Consider the following 15,476-nt stretch of genomic DNA (forward strand, 5'->3'; position numbering starts at 1 on the left):
TAATAAAAAACAGTAAAACATTACTTTAGAAAATCAAGTTAAAAATTGCGTATAAATTGCGTTATAAAAGAGATCATGGTTTTTAATAAAAATTTAAATGCGAAATGTAGTAAACAAAACTAAATTGACGTAATGTCATACGAGTAAATAATTAATTGTAGATCATCATGGCGGACAGCGTTTTGCCCTTTAGGTCAAAAGTAAATTTTCTCAAAGGTCTCAAATATTTATATATATTTAGGTATATTTTTACGAACGAAGAACGTTCATGAACAAATTAAGTATGTTTTAAAAAAAAGTGTCAAACAGCCTATTATTTTAAAACTAGTTACAATTGTCATATCATAATATAATATAGGTAACTACAAACTCAATACAAATAGTGAGTTATTAAATAGCAACACAACTTAACACGGCGTAGACCTGACAGATAATTATAATTCACCAGTTTTCTAAACTGAAGGTAGATTAGAAATTTAAAACTCTTGGGAAGCTTAGGAGAGAGTACGGAGGTCAGGACAGATAAAAGGGAATTTACCTGAGCTTCTTTCTGTAAATTTAATGGCCACTTGCCAAGTGCTGTACATTTTTTAACGAGTTGGATACTTCAAAAACATGCTCGAATGTAGACTTTAATTAATTTTTATTAATTAAAGCAATGATATTAAATACTGTTAGATGTGTTTAAAAAATGAGGCGCTCAAAAGTTTGAGTTGTGTAATTTATACACAACTCAATGTTAATTGTGGTCAACAACCACCGCTATTTAAACAAATCTATACTAATATTATAAAGCTGAAGAGTTTGTTTGTTTGTTTGATTGAACGCGCTAATCTCAGGAACTACTGGTCCGATTTGAAAAATTCTTTCAGTGTTAGATAGCCCATTTATCGAGGAAGGCTATAGGTTATATGTTATCCCGGTATTCTTACGGGAACGGGAATCACGCGGGTGAAACCGCGCGGCGTCAGCTAGTAATACCTAAATATCGTCTCAATGTAAAGTTGTCATTTTTAAGGGCAGTTGCATACGTTTTTATAATAAACTACCACATGAAGCTACTGGAATGTCTCTCAAAAAGTTCAAAGTGTTCATTAAACGCAAGCTTTTGGGAAAGGCTCATTATAGTGTTAATGATTATATTAATGATAAAAAAGCTTGGCGTTACACTGTAATATACGACTGTGTATAGTTTTAAATAAGTTTGTAAAATGGTGGTAACCAAAAAAAAACCTTGGCTGAGTTTGTTGTGGGCTCTTCTCGGACCAAGGCGCGTTTGGAACCCTCGTAACTTTAGTTTTAAGTTTTCGACTATTTTTACCACCATTAAATTAAATGAAATTATGACATAATCTTGACCTTTCAAAAATGCTTGTAAACTAAGCCTAATTGAAATAAATGAATTTTGACTTTTGACTTTTGTATGTTCAGGAAGTGTAAAAACTATATATACATAAAAATGTAATGGAATTAAAGACAAAATTGTGCATGTGTGCTTAGTGTTGTAGCCTATTATTCGGATCACTTTTTGCGGTGATTTTGTAGGGACGTAACGAAAAAATGTAAAAGTCCGCTAAAAACGGATTTTGCGAGAGGACTGTATGTAAGAGGTTTAAGGGTAGACGAACGGTGGTAGAATCTTTACAAATAGTCAACTGATTTATCAAAAGTGCTTGTAAACTGAGCCTACTTGAAATAAATGAATTTTGATTTTTTTTTTTAAACTCTTGGACGTCCGCTAGCAATTTACGAGTGGAAAACAACGTTTGTCGGGTCAGCTAATAGTTATTAAGACCTGATATAGTGCTAGTCGATCGGTCAGTGCGTCGTGCAATAATTGTTGATATTACAGTTCCACATGACGATAATCTGGTTAAAGCCGAAAAGGAAAAAGTATCAAAATACTTGGACCTTGCTCACGAGATTACCGCCATGTGGAATGTTGAATCAACTATTATTGTTCCGATAGTTGTTTCAGTCAATGGTCTTATAGCGAAAAGCTTCGACCAACACCTTAAAAAGCTTTCGCTTAACTGTTGGATCAAGAGTCGGATACAAAAGGATATTCTTGAGACGGCGCGTATTGTGAGGAGGTTCCTCACTCTGGAGCCCTGACCACCGGTTGCTTGGGCACTCAAATGTCCCGCAGCGGGAAGTTGAATTTATTTATAAATTTTTAATAATGTTTTGTATTTATACTTATATTGTTAAAAATTAAAAAAAAGAAGTAATATATATATGTAATTTATAAGAATATGAATAAGAGGCAATACTTGTAAACAATTATACTCAACAACAAGGTCTCTTACTACTATTTATGTTAGTAAAAGGTAGTGTCATGTTTCTAGATACATACATGGTGATCTAGTTAGAATATGTGGAGTCAATTTATTAAGTAAATACAAGGAAAGCAATCTAGTAATCTAGGTTAGTCAACAGGATGCTGTGTCTATTTATTTATTGTCTCAGGCAAAGATTTTATACTATTAGATATGTCACATCGAAAGAAAGACGAACAAAAGTAGTAGTAGTAGTCGCAAACAGTCTTATGCTCAAAGCAAACATTCCAATTACACATGCTAATTTGTATCTATCGCTCTCTGTCTATAGTACCGTCTTAGACAGGGAGAGATGAAGGTGAAGAGAATACAGAATAGCAATGCTGATCGACTAGCATACCTACTCAATATGCAAACCCGTTCAGACGCGCTAAAAGCACGCCCCCTTGAAATGAGGAGATCCGCAGATGAACCAAAGTCACTGACATAGCTCAGCGAGTCGCGAAGCTGAAGTGGCAATGGACAGGGCATATAGTTCGTGGAGCCGATGGAAGTTAGGGTCCTTAGGTGCTGGGCGACCCCGAACCGGAAAGCGCAGTGTTTGTCGACCGAGGATATCAAGCGAATTGCAGGAAGCCGCTGGACGCTGGCGGCTCGAGACCGTTGTGTTTGGAGGTCCATGCAAGAGGCTTATGTCCAGCAGTGGACGTCCATCTGATAATGATGATGATGAGGTACGCTCAAACTTAGACCTCATCAATACTTTCCACCAGTCATGATTGTTGTCTAATCTGAATAAAAAAAAAAGTAGACTCACAATCTGCAACTGACTTCAGCTGACGCTTCATCAAATCCATCCCAAATTAAAAACTCCATTCATAAATCAAGTCATACTCAGAGGACATTTCATTTAAGAATTATGAAAGCGATATTTTATTTCGAGTTTATTAAGCGAAGACTAACTTCTCGCTTTCTTTTAATTCTGGTCCGTGAAAGATATAAAAAAATAGTATAAGTAGGATTCATTTAATAAAACTCCGCCGTTGGTTTGTTATTCACTGTTAGCTTTAAATCCATATTTTTCATTTCATTTGACGCTATTCCTATGTCGCATCCCTCCAGCTAGATTATTTACTTAATTATAACTAGAATTTACATTAAAAGTCGACATCCAATGAAATAGCTAAGCCTAAACTAAACGTTTAACAACCTGCCGCCCTAGGCAGATGGCAAGTCGATTCTCTTTCTACGATCGCCAACGCTTCGAAAACTAGAAAAATGTATGGGAATGACAGATCTTGATCACGAACCGATAGCAAATGTCATTCCCATACATCTTTCTAGTTTTCGAAGCGTTAGCGATCGTAGAAAGAGAATCGACGTGCCACTTGGCTAGGGGGGCTGGCATATTGAATGTCAGCTCTTTAAAGAAAATAGACCAGCTGGACTATTCAATAATTTGGTCGTCGGAGTATGCCCGACTAGTTTAGATTCCATACGTCATGAACCTCAACACCTCTCTCAACGCGCGCTACGAGCGGCCGTGCGCGCCGCCGCGTTATAAATTACAGATCGTCCGCGTTGCAAGAGCCAGCTCATGACTAAGGGCTCCGTGTGAGTTTAAAACTAGTCGGGCATACTCCGACGTTGTATCACGTGAGTATTAGCCATGTTTCATAATAAATTTATTCCTATTGAATGATATCCACGAAGGGTTTCCAGTAGGCACCAAATGACATTTGTAACATAGAATGTCAATTTCGTATATGGCAACTAACATATGTCAAAGTTAGTGAATTAGTCTGCTGAGCTGAGGTAATCATGAGTGAGTTTATTAACCTTGATAAAATTTACCCCTCGCACTGCACATCCTTTTCACTAAATAAAAATAGTTTAGTTTTCTATGACAAACTTCTTTGTATTTCCAACAAAGTTTTCCCCTTAGTCTCTGGTATGAAGAATATGGTGAACAGCGCTGCTCCCGCACACGTGGCGGAGAAGAACCAGAAGGCCACGTGACCACCAACAGCCTCCAACAGCGCACCAAAAGCTGTCGTCACGGCGAACCCGAACAGCCACGACGTGGTCATGGTCACGGTAGAGCCTTTGCTTCTGACATTGCTCGTGAACATCTCCCCTATTATGGCGTTGGGAATTATGCCGAGACCTGCAATAAATATAGACATTCAATAAATAGTGCTATTCTGAGGATAGTACACATAACAGTGACGCCAGTGCGTGGAGAGACGCCGTAGCGTAAGTACCACTATAGAAATCAAAAAGAGATATTTGTTTTTAATTATCTTCACTTCTTACCATTGCAACTAAAAGACGTCGCAAAAGGAAACTATAGTAATTTTTTGACGGCCTCCGTGGCGCAGTGGTATGCGCGGTGGATTTACCAGACGGAGGTCCTGGGTTCGATCCCCGGCTGGGCAGATTGAGATTTTCTTAATTTGTCCAGGTCTGGCTGGTGGGAGGCTTCGGCCGTGGCTAGTTACCACCCTACCGGCAAAGACGTACCGCCTAGCGATTTAGCGTTCCGCTACGATGCCGTGTAGAAACCGAAAGGGGTGTGGATTTTCATCCTCCTCCTAACAAGTTAGCCCGCTTCCATCTTAGACTGCATCATCACTTACCATCAGGTGAGATTGTAGTCAATGGCTAACTTGTAAAGAATAAAAAAAAAACCGTTTCGTCTATAGGTAGCTGTAGCATGCTGTGTCTCAAATGTTTTTGTGTATTACAGATTTAAAAATTGCGGGACGTAGGGTTTGCGGCGGTACCAGCCGGCCGGGGAGGCGGGAGCGTGCCTATAAATAGCGCGTAAATATCGGCATTGCACCTGTGTGAAGTTGGGGCAAGTCGCTAGTAATATAATAAAATGATTTGTGTTATCGCCGCGTTGCAACGACTTGCGGCTTCAGTGTGCTCGTGGCGTTCGAGCGGTCCACATCTCTTGTTATTGTTGGGATAAGTGGGGAGAGTGACTTGAGTGGAAAAGGGAGTGTTTATTAACAGTTAAAGGATCCTTTAACCCTACACACAACGTTCACAAGTGCGTGACTTCACTCAAGGTCATTTTCTGCCATTCTAGGGTCTTATTTTGGTTACAGTTTCATTTGTTAATTAAGTTTGTCGAGCCAAATGTTGTGAATCATAATTATAACCTTTGTTCGACATTAGTTTTCTTATTTTTGTTATCACGTCGGAGTCTGCTAAAATTTGGTAAAACTAATTCCTTAACATCACAGAGAAATGTTCTGAAAACGTCAGTATTAATTTGTTGGTAATCGATCGAGTTGTACTAATTGATGAAATAATTAAAAAATAAAATAGATCACATAAAATAAGCGTTCAATGTGAAGCCTCACCTGAATCATAGCCAACGTAGAACAAAATAAGGAGCAGCATTGGTAACCACTTTACGTTATCTATGGCTGAACTTCCAATGTGGTCCAAAAAGAAATATAAACCAAGAACGAACTGAAAATAGAAATACCAAATTATTAACCAAAAGTGCCTTTGATACAGCTGTTATCATTGTTAAGAAAATAAATGAACTAATTGCAGGTCCTGTCGAAACCTAAGATAAAGCTAAACACAGCATCGAGTCATCACAAAGTACTTATTTTATAAGCAAGCGCTAACGCATATATTAATACGCTTCAACGTGAAAAAAGAAGTGGTTTAAATATATCTTAATTGTATCCAACCTTCAAGATTTTGACCAATTACGTTCCAATTGGTCAAAAACCTTGATGGTTGGATACAATTAATTTAGTATCGTGGCACGCTTGGGTATTCTTTCTGTATATTAAATATATCTGTCTGTAGACGTGATAAGGACTAAATTATAGAGACAATCAGAATAACACCCCTGATTTTTAACTATTGGACCAATTATAATGTGGTTGATTATGCTTGATTGATAAAGATTGTATAAATATTTTTATTATGATTGAAAGGATTTCTGACATAAAAATAGTTTCTATGGTGTTTTAATACTTGGCAAATTCTACGATACTCTTATTTTCGTATCTTTTATAAGTTCCAGATGTTACTTTTGCGACAATAATTTAATATATTTCTGTAGTAAAAACTAAAACGTGACAAACAGACAAAATTAGCATCGCTAAATAACTAATAGGAGAACATAAATAATTGTGATTGGTAACCGGGTCCAATGAAACACTGACTAACTGAACTGAATATTTCTTTAACTGCACACACGTAAACTGAACAGAGAGAAAACTATCAAACATGGTATGTACGTATATGATGATTTTAAACTTATTTCGTGGTTGTTCATTATGAATGTTATTTAAACGGATACATACCACGATAAAAAGACGAGATTTTTAATTTCGATATTTCGACCCAGTTGCATGGATCGTGGTCACGACGGAACTGAAGTAGCGAGATGAGGAGTGAAGTCAGCTGTTAGGGGCAGAATCAATCTACCCTCTTTCTCGTTCTTTTTCTTTTTTCAACGACCTCGCGTTTTTGGCTGTTTAGGCAAACCACACTCACGACATCGCTTTTGTTATTATGCGTATCGCGGCGCCCTCTTTTTAACATTAAAAATCTCGTCTTTTTATCGTGGTACGTATATGTACTTTATAAATTCGAATTAACAAACGTTAGCGCGAGTCACACCACTTATACCGCCATCTATCGAGACCTGTTGAAACTACGAACACAGGCAAATGAAGCAATTCTAATTAAAATAGAATAGTTTAAATAAAGTAATATATGTTTTATAATTACCATACTCAAAGAGCACAAAGCGCTTGACATAGTTAAAATAATTCTTCTCCCAATTCTTTCAACAAACAATGGTGTTAAAGTACTTCCTAACAACTGGAAACATCCAACTATTATCATTGCTATATTAGAATCTATCGATGATCCGGCCATCTTAAAAATGGACGCAGAAAAGAATACTATAGCCAAAACACCACTGCAGTGTTGCAAAATATTTATAACGACCACTATTGACAATGCTTTTCTGTTACTTTTGATAGTAAACAATTCAATCCAATCTTGATTTGAATCGGTTTCAGACATTTCCTTTTTCATTTCCAATAGTTTGTCTTTTTCTTCTAATCTATCGAGAAGTTGTAGACTTCTGAGCAATTCCTTGTCGTTACCTATAAAAAATCGTTACGTAAATTAAGTTTAAGTCATCTATGTAGTTTGTACGTTGAGTAGTTAGCGTTACCGTGGGAACAAAATATAGATCTCGTTATTCACTGCTAATATAGCTGTTAATATTTCCATAGCTATTATTATTCCATAGCTTTCCATAGGTTTAATCATGAAAGCGTAATAAATATACAAAGAAACTCACAATAGCGTTTATAATATTCGTTAGAATAACTAAGCGTTTCTTGCGTTTACGTTATTTGCGGCTGGTGGGAGGCTTCGACCGTGGCTAGTTACCACCCTACCGACCAAGACGTACCGCCAAGCGATTTAGCGTTCCGGTACGATGTCGTGTAGAAACCGAAAAGGAGTATGCGCGCTATACGCTTCCATCTTAGATTGCATCATCACTTACCATCAGATGAGATTGTAGTCAAGGGCCAAATTGTAAGAATTAAAAAAAAATTGTATCTTAAAAATAACTACAATCTGTATCCTAAATAATGTTTAGATTATCGAATTTACAATACATACAGTAACCGTACGAATAACTATAAACGAATAAGATGTCTTTTTTAAAAAATGGTCTACGCATTTGAGGTAAAATTCCAATAGCTGTAAATTTTACCTTTTAATATGTGAAAAATTGGTGTCTCCGGTATCCATAGTAAACAAAATGTGTAAATTAAACTTAAACCCAATGGTAGATACGTCGTCGGATGATACGAAACGTATGGTCCAAAACAAAACAACAGTATGAAACCCAACGTCGTAGATATTCCGAGAGCTGTCAGAAGTGTTCCTCTGATTTTTGTTGATCTGTAAATAAGAAATAGATTACAAGTAATTAAATATCAAGTATTTAAGTAAGTAGATATTTACAGGTAATTAAGTAATTACAAGAAGATTACAGAGATTTAACGCTTGATTATCTATAAACAAAATACATCATCATCTACAAAATTTTACTCAAACCCATACAAAAGCAAGGATACTCTATATCTAAGGTGGATGCCTCACCAGGTCGACACATTTTTAACCGAAAATTGAGTACTTTCTACCTTTAAAAAAAGGAGAAAGTTCTCAAATGCATGTCTATGTTTTTTTTTTTTTGTATGTATGTTACGCGATTATTCGAAGACGCCTGGATCGATTTGAATAATTCTTTTTTGTTTGAAAGAGTATAGGGGGTCTTCCCAGGGGGTCCCATTGTTCTCACGTCAGGATCTGATGATGGAATCCTGGAGAAATCGAGGGGAACTTTCAAAAATCGTAATCGGGCCACGTCGGGTAATGAATCGCCATAATGCTGTACAATACTTGCTTTGTGATTGGGTTTGATCAGTTTATATTGATGAGTACGTTCCACCTCGATAGGTTTTGACTATCGACTATTGATATTAGAGATCTGATTATAGAGACGAAGGACAGTTAATGGAACTCCTCAACTGTTTACAGTAGCTACCTTGTGATTGTGTTTCACTAATTTGTATTGATGAGGACTTTCCACATACATTAATTGTAACTGTCATTTAGAGGTAATGGATTGTAGCATAATTCGCCGAAACATTTCTTGCCTAGATCTATATCTAGAAATTATATAATAATAAAAAAAAAGATTATCAATAAGTATCACTGATATACATACTTACGCAATTTCGCCGATGTAAACCAGATTCATAACACCGATAATTCCACATGCCACTCCTGCCACAAATCTGCCAATGTATAGCACTGCCAAGCTGTTTGCTGATGCCATTAATATGTATCCCGCTGCCATTAGAACTCCTCCGCATATGAAGCAAGGCTTCCGACCCTTTGTGTTTGCCAACCATACTGTTATGTATGGACCTGAAATTGACAATTAGAAATATTAGCTTGGAGCTTATTAAAAAATAATGAATCACATTTAATCACGCCACTATTGAGGCCTAAAGCGAAGCTTGTGTTATGGATATTAGGGTGGTAGTGGCGTCAAAAGATGTACAGATCCCATTATATGACATCGGCAAGATCGGGAAGAAAATTCGTTATGTAAAATGTACCTCAGTACTTACATGTGTGCAATATTTTTACCCATATAAAGCAACATTTTTACATATATATAATTATATTTTGACGGCCACGTGGCGCAGTGCGTAGTGACCCTGCTTTCAATTCCCACAACTGGAAAATATTTGTGTGATGAGCATGAGTGTTTTCCAGTGTCTGTGTGTATTTATACAATATATAAGTATTTATATGTAGTATATAATTGTATATTAATATTATAATATCAGCTATCTTAGCACCCATAACACAAGCTACTCTGTATGCTTACTTTGGGGCTAGATAGTGATGTGTATTGTTTAAGTATATTTATTTATATATCTACAACATAAAACCGAAACAACAAGTATTATTGTCATAAAATGTAAATATTACAAATATTCAAAGTTGTATAAAACGCTTGACGTTGACGTTCATCTTTTGGTACCACTACCCTAATGCCCTTAACACATACTAAAACCAACCTGGAATAGCCCCCAAATAAGCTATGGTAGCAACTAGCGACAGTTGAGTCTCGCTGAGCAGATATGGCAGCGGAGACTGGTCAAGACTCCTCAGCTTTGGTATAACTGGTCCCGTCCAGGACAAGGTGTATCCGCAAACGACTTGTCCCAAGTAAACTGAAAAATAAAACATTATATTATAGTTTCGATTATGATGAGTTTTTTTAACGACATTTTGTCCATTTCTCTTCCCTTAATGCTAGACCCCCTGAGGTGTTATCATGCGACCAACGAGATAATCTTGTGATAAGCGAATTTAGTTTTTGAGGATTAAGAGGCAAATAGCCTTTAAGTAGTTTCGGATCGGATTCGGATTTTGATGGCCTCCGTGGCGCAGTGGTATGTGCGGTGGATTTACAAGACGGAGGTCCTGGGTTCGATCCCTGGCTGGGCAGATTGAGATTTTCTTAATTTGTCCAGGTCTGGCTGGTGGGAGGCTTCGGTCGTGACTAGTTACCACCCTACCGGCAAAGACGTACCGCTAAGCGATTTAGCGTTCCGGTACGATGCCGTGTAGAAACCGAAAGGGGTGTGGATTTTCATCCTCCTCCTAACAAGTTAGCCCGCTTCCATCGACGCTGGTTGGTAATAAAGTACAACAATTATTCTATTAAAAATCAGTAACGTCAAAATGGCCTTCGTGACATGCAACTAATATAGATAGCTACTTGTTAACAAAAAAAATGGCACAATGCTGTGCACAATAGGTAGGTATTGTAAGTGTTAGATCGAGGAAAATGTTCTTTTAAACTTATTTTTAAATATAATAAGGTGTTACATAAACCGATTACTGTGTACTGTTATAGAACTAGAGCCTGCAACAGCGAGACTTTCCTCATTTTATGAAGACTATACGTTTGTCACGGAAAAGGCTCATAGGTATGTACGGTAGCTACAATAGAGTCTAGACCAACGATTTTATACTATTAGATATGTTTCGTGCCTTCAAAATCACCGCAGCATGTTATCCGAATTTAGCTTCTCCACTGAGCGCACACAAGCACAAATTGTGTGTTTACTTACAATAAATTTATGTAATTATAGTTTTTACACTTCCTGAACATAGAACTTAAAATTGTAGGCAATATTTAGTTAAATATTGTCTTATTATTATTAGTTACATAACTTTCATTTTTCAGTGTATTATTATTATTTGGTTAAATAACTTTCGTTGTTTACTATGCGATTATATGAAATAAAGACAATTAGGCACATTTGTTCGCCTAAGTTATGAGCCACTAGTAACATATCTAATAGTACAAAATCTTTGACTATACGGAACGTATGCCAATATGTAGTCACGTTTGAATTCAGTCTGGAGCATGAAGCTCCAACTTTTACAATTTACAATATCACATATCTCAAACGGTGACGAAAACCATCGTGGGTAATCCTCCATACCTGAGCATTTTCATAACTCTCTAAATGTGTGAAGTCGGCCAATTCGCATTGGGCTAGCGTGGTGGACTATTAGCCTAACCCCTCATTCTGAGATGAGACTTGTGTGTGTGCGATTCAACAGTAAACTGAATATGGATTGTCAATTATGAACTGGGGACATTATTTCTCATACCAATTATGCCCAGGAAAATATAAAAAAATGCGCTTTTGTACGATAAGGATAGACTGAAAAGAATATAAAGTCACTGGACTATCTCGTATTCGTTAGTCCCGTTTTGTTTGTTGGCTTCCAAAGCCAACAAAGTCCAAACTCCATAATTGGCTACCGTACTTACCTATGGTAGGAGCATGAGCAAACAAACTTACAGCCTTCATAAAATGAGGTAAGTCTGACTAATGCAGGCTCTTATTCCATTAACTTTAATAACATTTAATTAAATAAATGCACATTAAATTAAAACACGAGTACCTTTAATATAACACTGTCCGACGCCGCACGGTTTCACCCGTCCCGTGAGAATACGGGGATAATATATAGCATACTAGCGGGCGCCCGCGACTTCGTCGTCAAGATAGCGGCGTTAAAGAGTAACAAACATCCAAACATACATCCAAACATCCATACAAACTTTCGCGCTTATAATATTAGTAGGATGACACTCACAAATAACGTGGCTTTCTAATAAATATCTCGGATCGGAATAAATCGGATCATTATATCAAGATCTTCATCAACCTCACAAATTACCAAACGTTATAATATAAGTTTAACTTTGTTTTAAGTAATAAAAATATAACTTACTACACGACGAAATAATCACTTGACGCTGTAAACCAGTTAAAACCGGTAAAAACATTTTTAAATTAATTTACTTTAAACACTAACAAAAACCTTATAATTATCAACACAACCAGCTCAGACAATACTTTATACAACAATACTTAAGAATAAGTGTTGCGTATTGAACAAGATGGCATTATTATCTTAAGCGACCTTAGTATAACACTTGTACAAGCAAAACTTTGCACTGCAATTGACCGAATTTTAGCTCAGACCAGTTATTGTAAAGGACCTGTCTCGCTAGACTTTTCTGTCAAATTATATTATCAATGATCTAATGCGATAGTAAAATCTGTCTTTAAAGTATGGATATTTCATAGTTGTAATTCGTAAATCGTGTTCGTCGGTTAAAGAGCTCCGTAAAAATACCTTTTTGTGTAGGTGTTTGACGACCTCCGTGGCGCAGTGGTATGCGCGGTGGATTTACAAGACGGAGGACCTGGGTTCGATCCCCGGCTGGACCGATCGAGGTTTTCTTAATTGGTCCAGGTCTGGCTGGTGGGGGGCTTCGGCCGTAGCTAGTTACCACCCTACCGACAAAGACGTACCCGCCAAGCGATTTAGCGTTTCGGTACAATGCCGTGTAGAAACCGAAAGGAGTGTGGATTTTCATCCTCCTCATAACAAGTTAGCCCGCTTCCATCTTAGGTTGCATCATCACTTACCATCAGGTGAGATTGTAGTCAAGGGCTAACTTGTAAAAAATAAAAAAAGATACATGGTGTACAAAAGGGCAAAAATTTCCAATTTAGTATACGATATAAACCAAATCTAAGCTCGTTTTCCTTGGAAAATTACAGACAATTTTGTTCGTGAATTTCAGTGCGATACTGGTCTTTCTACTATTTGGTCTGAGATATTTTAGCAATACATTCATTAAGAATAAAACATTCCTTCATTCGTTCGATTCATTGGTACTTGTACGAGGAATTCAAATTTCATCATTATTATCATTATCAGCCGATGGACGACCACTGCTGGACATAGGCCTCTTGCATTTACTTCCCAACAAAACGGTCTCGAGCCACCAGCATCACTTAGACTGCATCATCACTTACCATCAGGTGAGATTGTAGTCAAGGGCTAATTTGTAAATAATTAAAAAAAAAAAAAAAGCATCCAGCGCCTTCGTGCAACTCGCTCCATTTAGAGGGGGATCGACCAACACTGCTCTTTTCGGTGCGGGGTCACAATTCCAGTAGCTTGAGACCCCAACGTCCATCGGCTCTTCGAACTACAAGTATACCCTACCATTTGCAACTTCAGTTTTGTGCTTTACTGAGCTATGTCAGTGTCTTTGGTTCTTCTACGGATCTTTCTGATTCGACCGCGCAGAGAAAATCTAAGCATAGCAGCCAAGTCTAGGATATTCAACAATTCATTTCATTTCATTTAAAATAAAAATCAGTTTGTTTTACAGCCACTTTTGAAACATTTTATCGATTACTTACCATCAGGTGAGATTATGGTCAAGCGCGAGGCAATGTAGAATAACATAAAATTGAAAATTTTGAAAAACCTCCGAAGGTCATGAATTGATTAATTACAATCTCGATCAGATCATAAATATTCTTAGTCAGGGATCCGTAGAACATTTTGTTCAACTGATTACTATCAAGTTAATTTTAACATACAAACTGTGAAAATACAACGGTGAAAATAGCTATACGTATAATTAATTAAACTAGAGAAAATTTCCTATGATTTATTCATAGGAAATTTTCTCTAGTTTAATTAATTATACGTACGTTATACGTACGTACGTAAAATGAGAGGGAAAGGAGATATTGTCGAAAAACTGTTTTTAAACGCCATCTCTGAGGTGGAAAACGGTTACGAGGTGGCAAAGATGAAATTCGCAAAGAGCACATCTATACATATACATCTATATGAATACCAATTTTCAAAATTCCTTGAATACTTCCAGGTAACCTAATTTTTTAGCACCAAATGACTGTATTGTCCTTAACTTGATTAAGCAACTGTCAATCAAAAATAATTATTAATTAATTAATTTAGATTGACAGTTGCATAATCATGTCATCCTATAATTTAATCTAAATGACACTAATTTGGACATCGGTTCATTCATCGCATATTGGCCTAGCAGTGTGTGAAAAATGATTAAAAATAAACTCGTTCGTAATTAAGTAAACGAAAAATAATATCAAAATGATAATCTAATTAAAGGTAATTAATTGTTAATATATGCAGCTATTTAAATACATTATTGTTATTTAAAAAAAACTTTAAGGTAATAAAATTATAAACATCTTATGGTAAAAAATGTATATTATACAATTTCCTTCTACGAGATTTTGTTTAACTTAGGTCTCATCATACTATTACTATCACCATCACCCTAACCTTCCCCTTCACCATCACCATCACCATCACCATCACCTTCCTCTTCCCCTTCACCATCCTCATCACCATCACCATCACCTTCCTCTTCCCCTTCACCATCCTCATCACCATCATGATCACCATCACCATCACTATCATCTTCACCAACACCATCATCATCACCATCACCATCACCTTCCTCTTCACCTTCACCATCACTTTTCTCTTCGCCTTCACTATCACCATCACCATCACCATCACCATTACCATCATCATCACCATCACCACCGTCTTTTCTGATACGATGGAAAGAATATCTAGCATAAAAGTCATTATTTCATTTCGTGACCTTCGGGGGCTTATGAAATTTTGATAATTCTTTATTTGTTTGAAATATTATACTTCCAGATTGGTCCCATTTCATTTTCATGATAATCGGTTTAGTAATTTTCTTTTCTAGCTTTCGTTCACTATATTATAACTCACTAAAAACAGAAAAATTAAATGTTTTTAACAAAAAGTTTCTGTTTGTGATTTTGAAGTCGGTTTAGACTTCAAAATCACAAACAGAAACTTAAAAGCGGAAAATAACATTGTATTGTGCTATCTTCTGATCACTTTGAAGGCGGTGCTAATACAGTTCTTTATCGTGGTTTTTTTAGGTGATCAGAAAGTAGCAAAATACAATGGTATTTTCCGCTTTTTAGTTTATGTTTGTGGTTTTGAAGTAGGTTTAACTTTTTTGTTAAAAAGATTTTTAACTTGAAAAATAAGGGTTTTTTCAATATTTATTTTTTTTAAGCTGTAAAATAAAGACACAAGAAAAGATAAAATTAAGGACCAGCATTACATTGGCAAAAATAATTTTGTCTCATTTACCATTTTAGATTTATTGTAGTCAAGGCAATG

At 36.4% G+C, this 15,476-nt stretch overlaps 1 protein-coding gene across 1 annotated transcript; it reads right to left on the reverse strand.

The window, feature by feature from the left end:
- Positions 1–3,322: 3,322 nt before the first annotated feature.
- On the reverse strand, positions 3,323–12,307 carry LOC112052119 (facilitated trehalose transporter Tret1). The gene is made up of 7 exons (XM_052888977.1): positions 12,183–12,307; positions 9,941–10,096; positions 9,080–9,278; positions 8,056–8,246; positions 7,050–7,432; positions 5,654–5,765; positions 3,323–4,446 (listed from the first exon to the last, which is right to left on the reverse strand). The coding sequence occupies exons 1-7, from the start codon at positions 12,235–12,237 to the stop codon at positions 4,181–4,183; spliced, it is 1,362 nt and encodes a 453-aa protein (XP_052744937.1). The 5' UTR covers positions 12,238–12,307; the 3' UTR covers positions 3,323–4,180.
- Between the last annotated feature and the right edge of the window lie 3,169 nt (positions 12,308–15,476).

This window comes from Bicyclus anynana, chromosome 24 (assembly GCF_947172395.1).
Source record: "Bicyclus anynana chromosome 24, ilBicAnyn1.1, whole genome shotgun sequence".
In the NCBI taxonomy this organism is placed as follows: domain Eukaryota; kingdom Metazoa; phylum Arthropoda; class Insecta; order Lepidoptera; family Nymphalidae; genus Bicyclus; species Bicyclus anynana.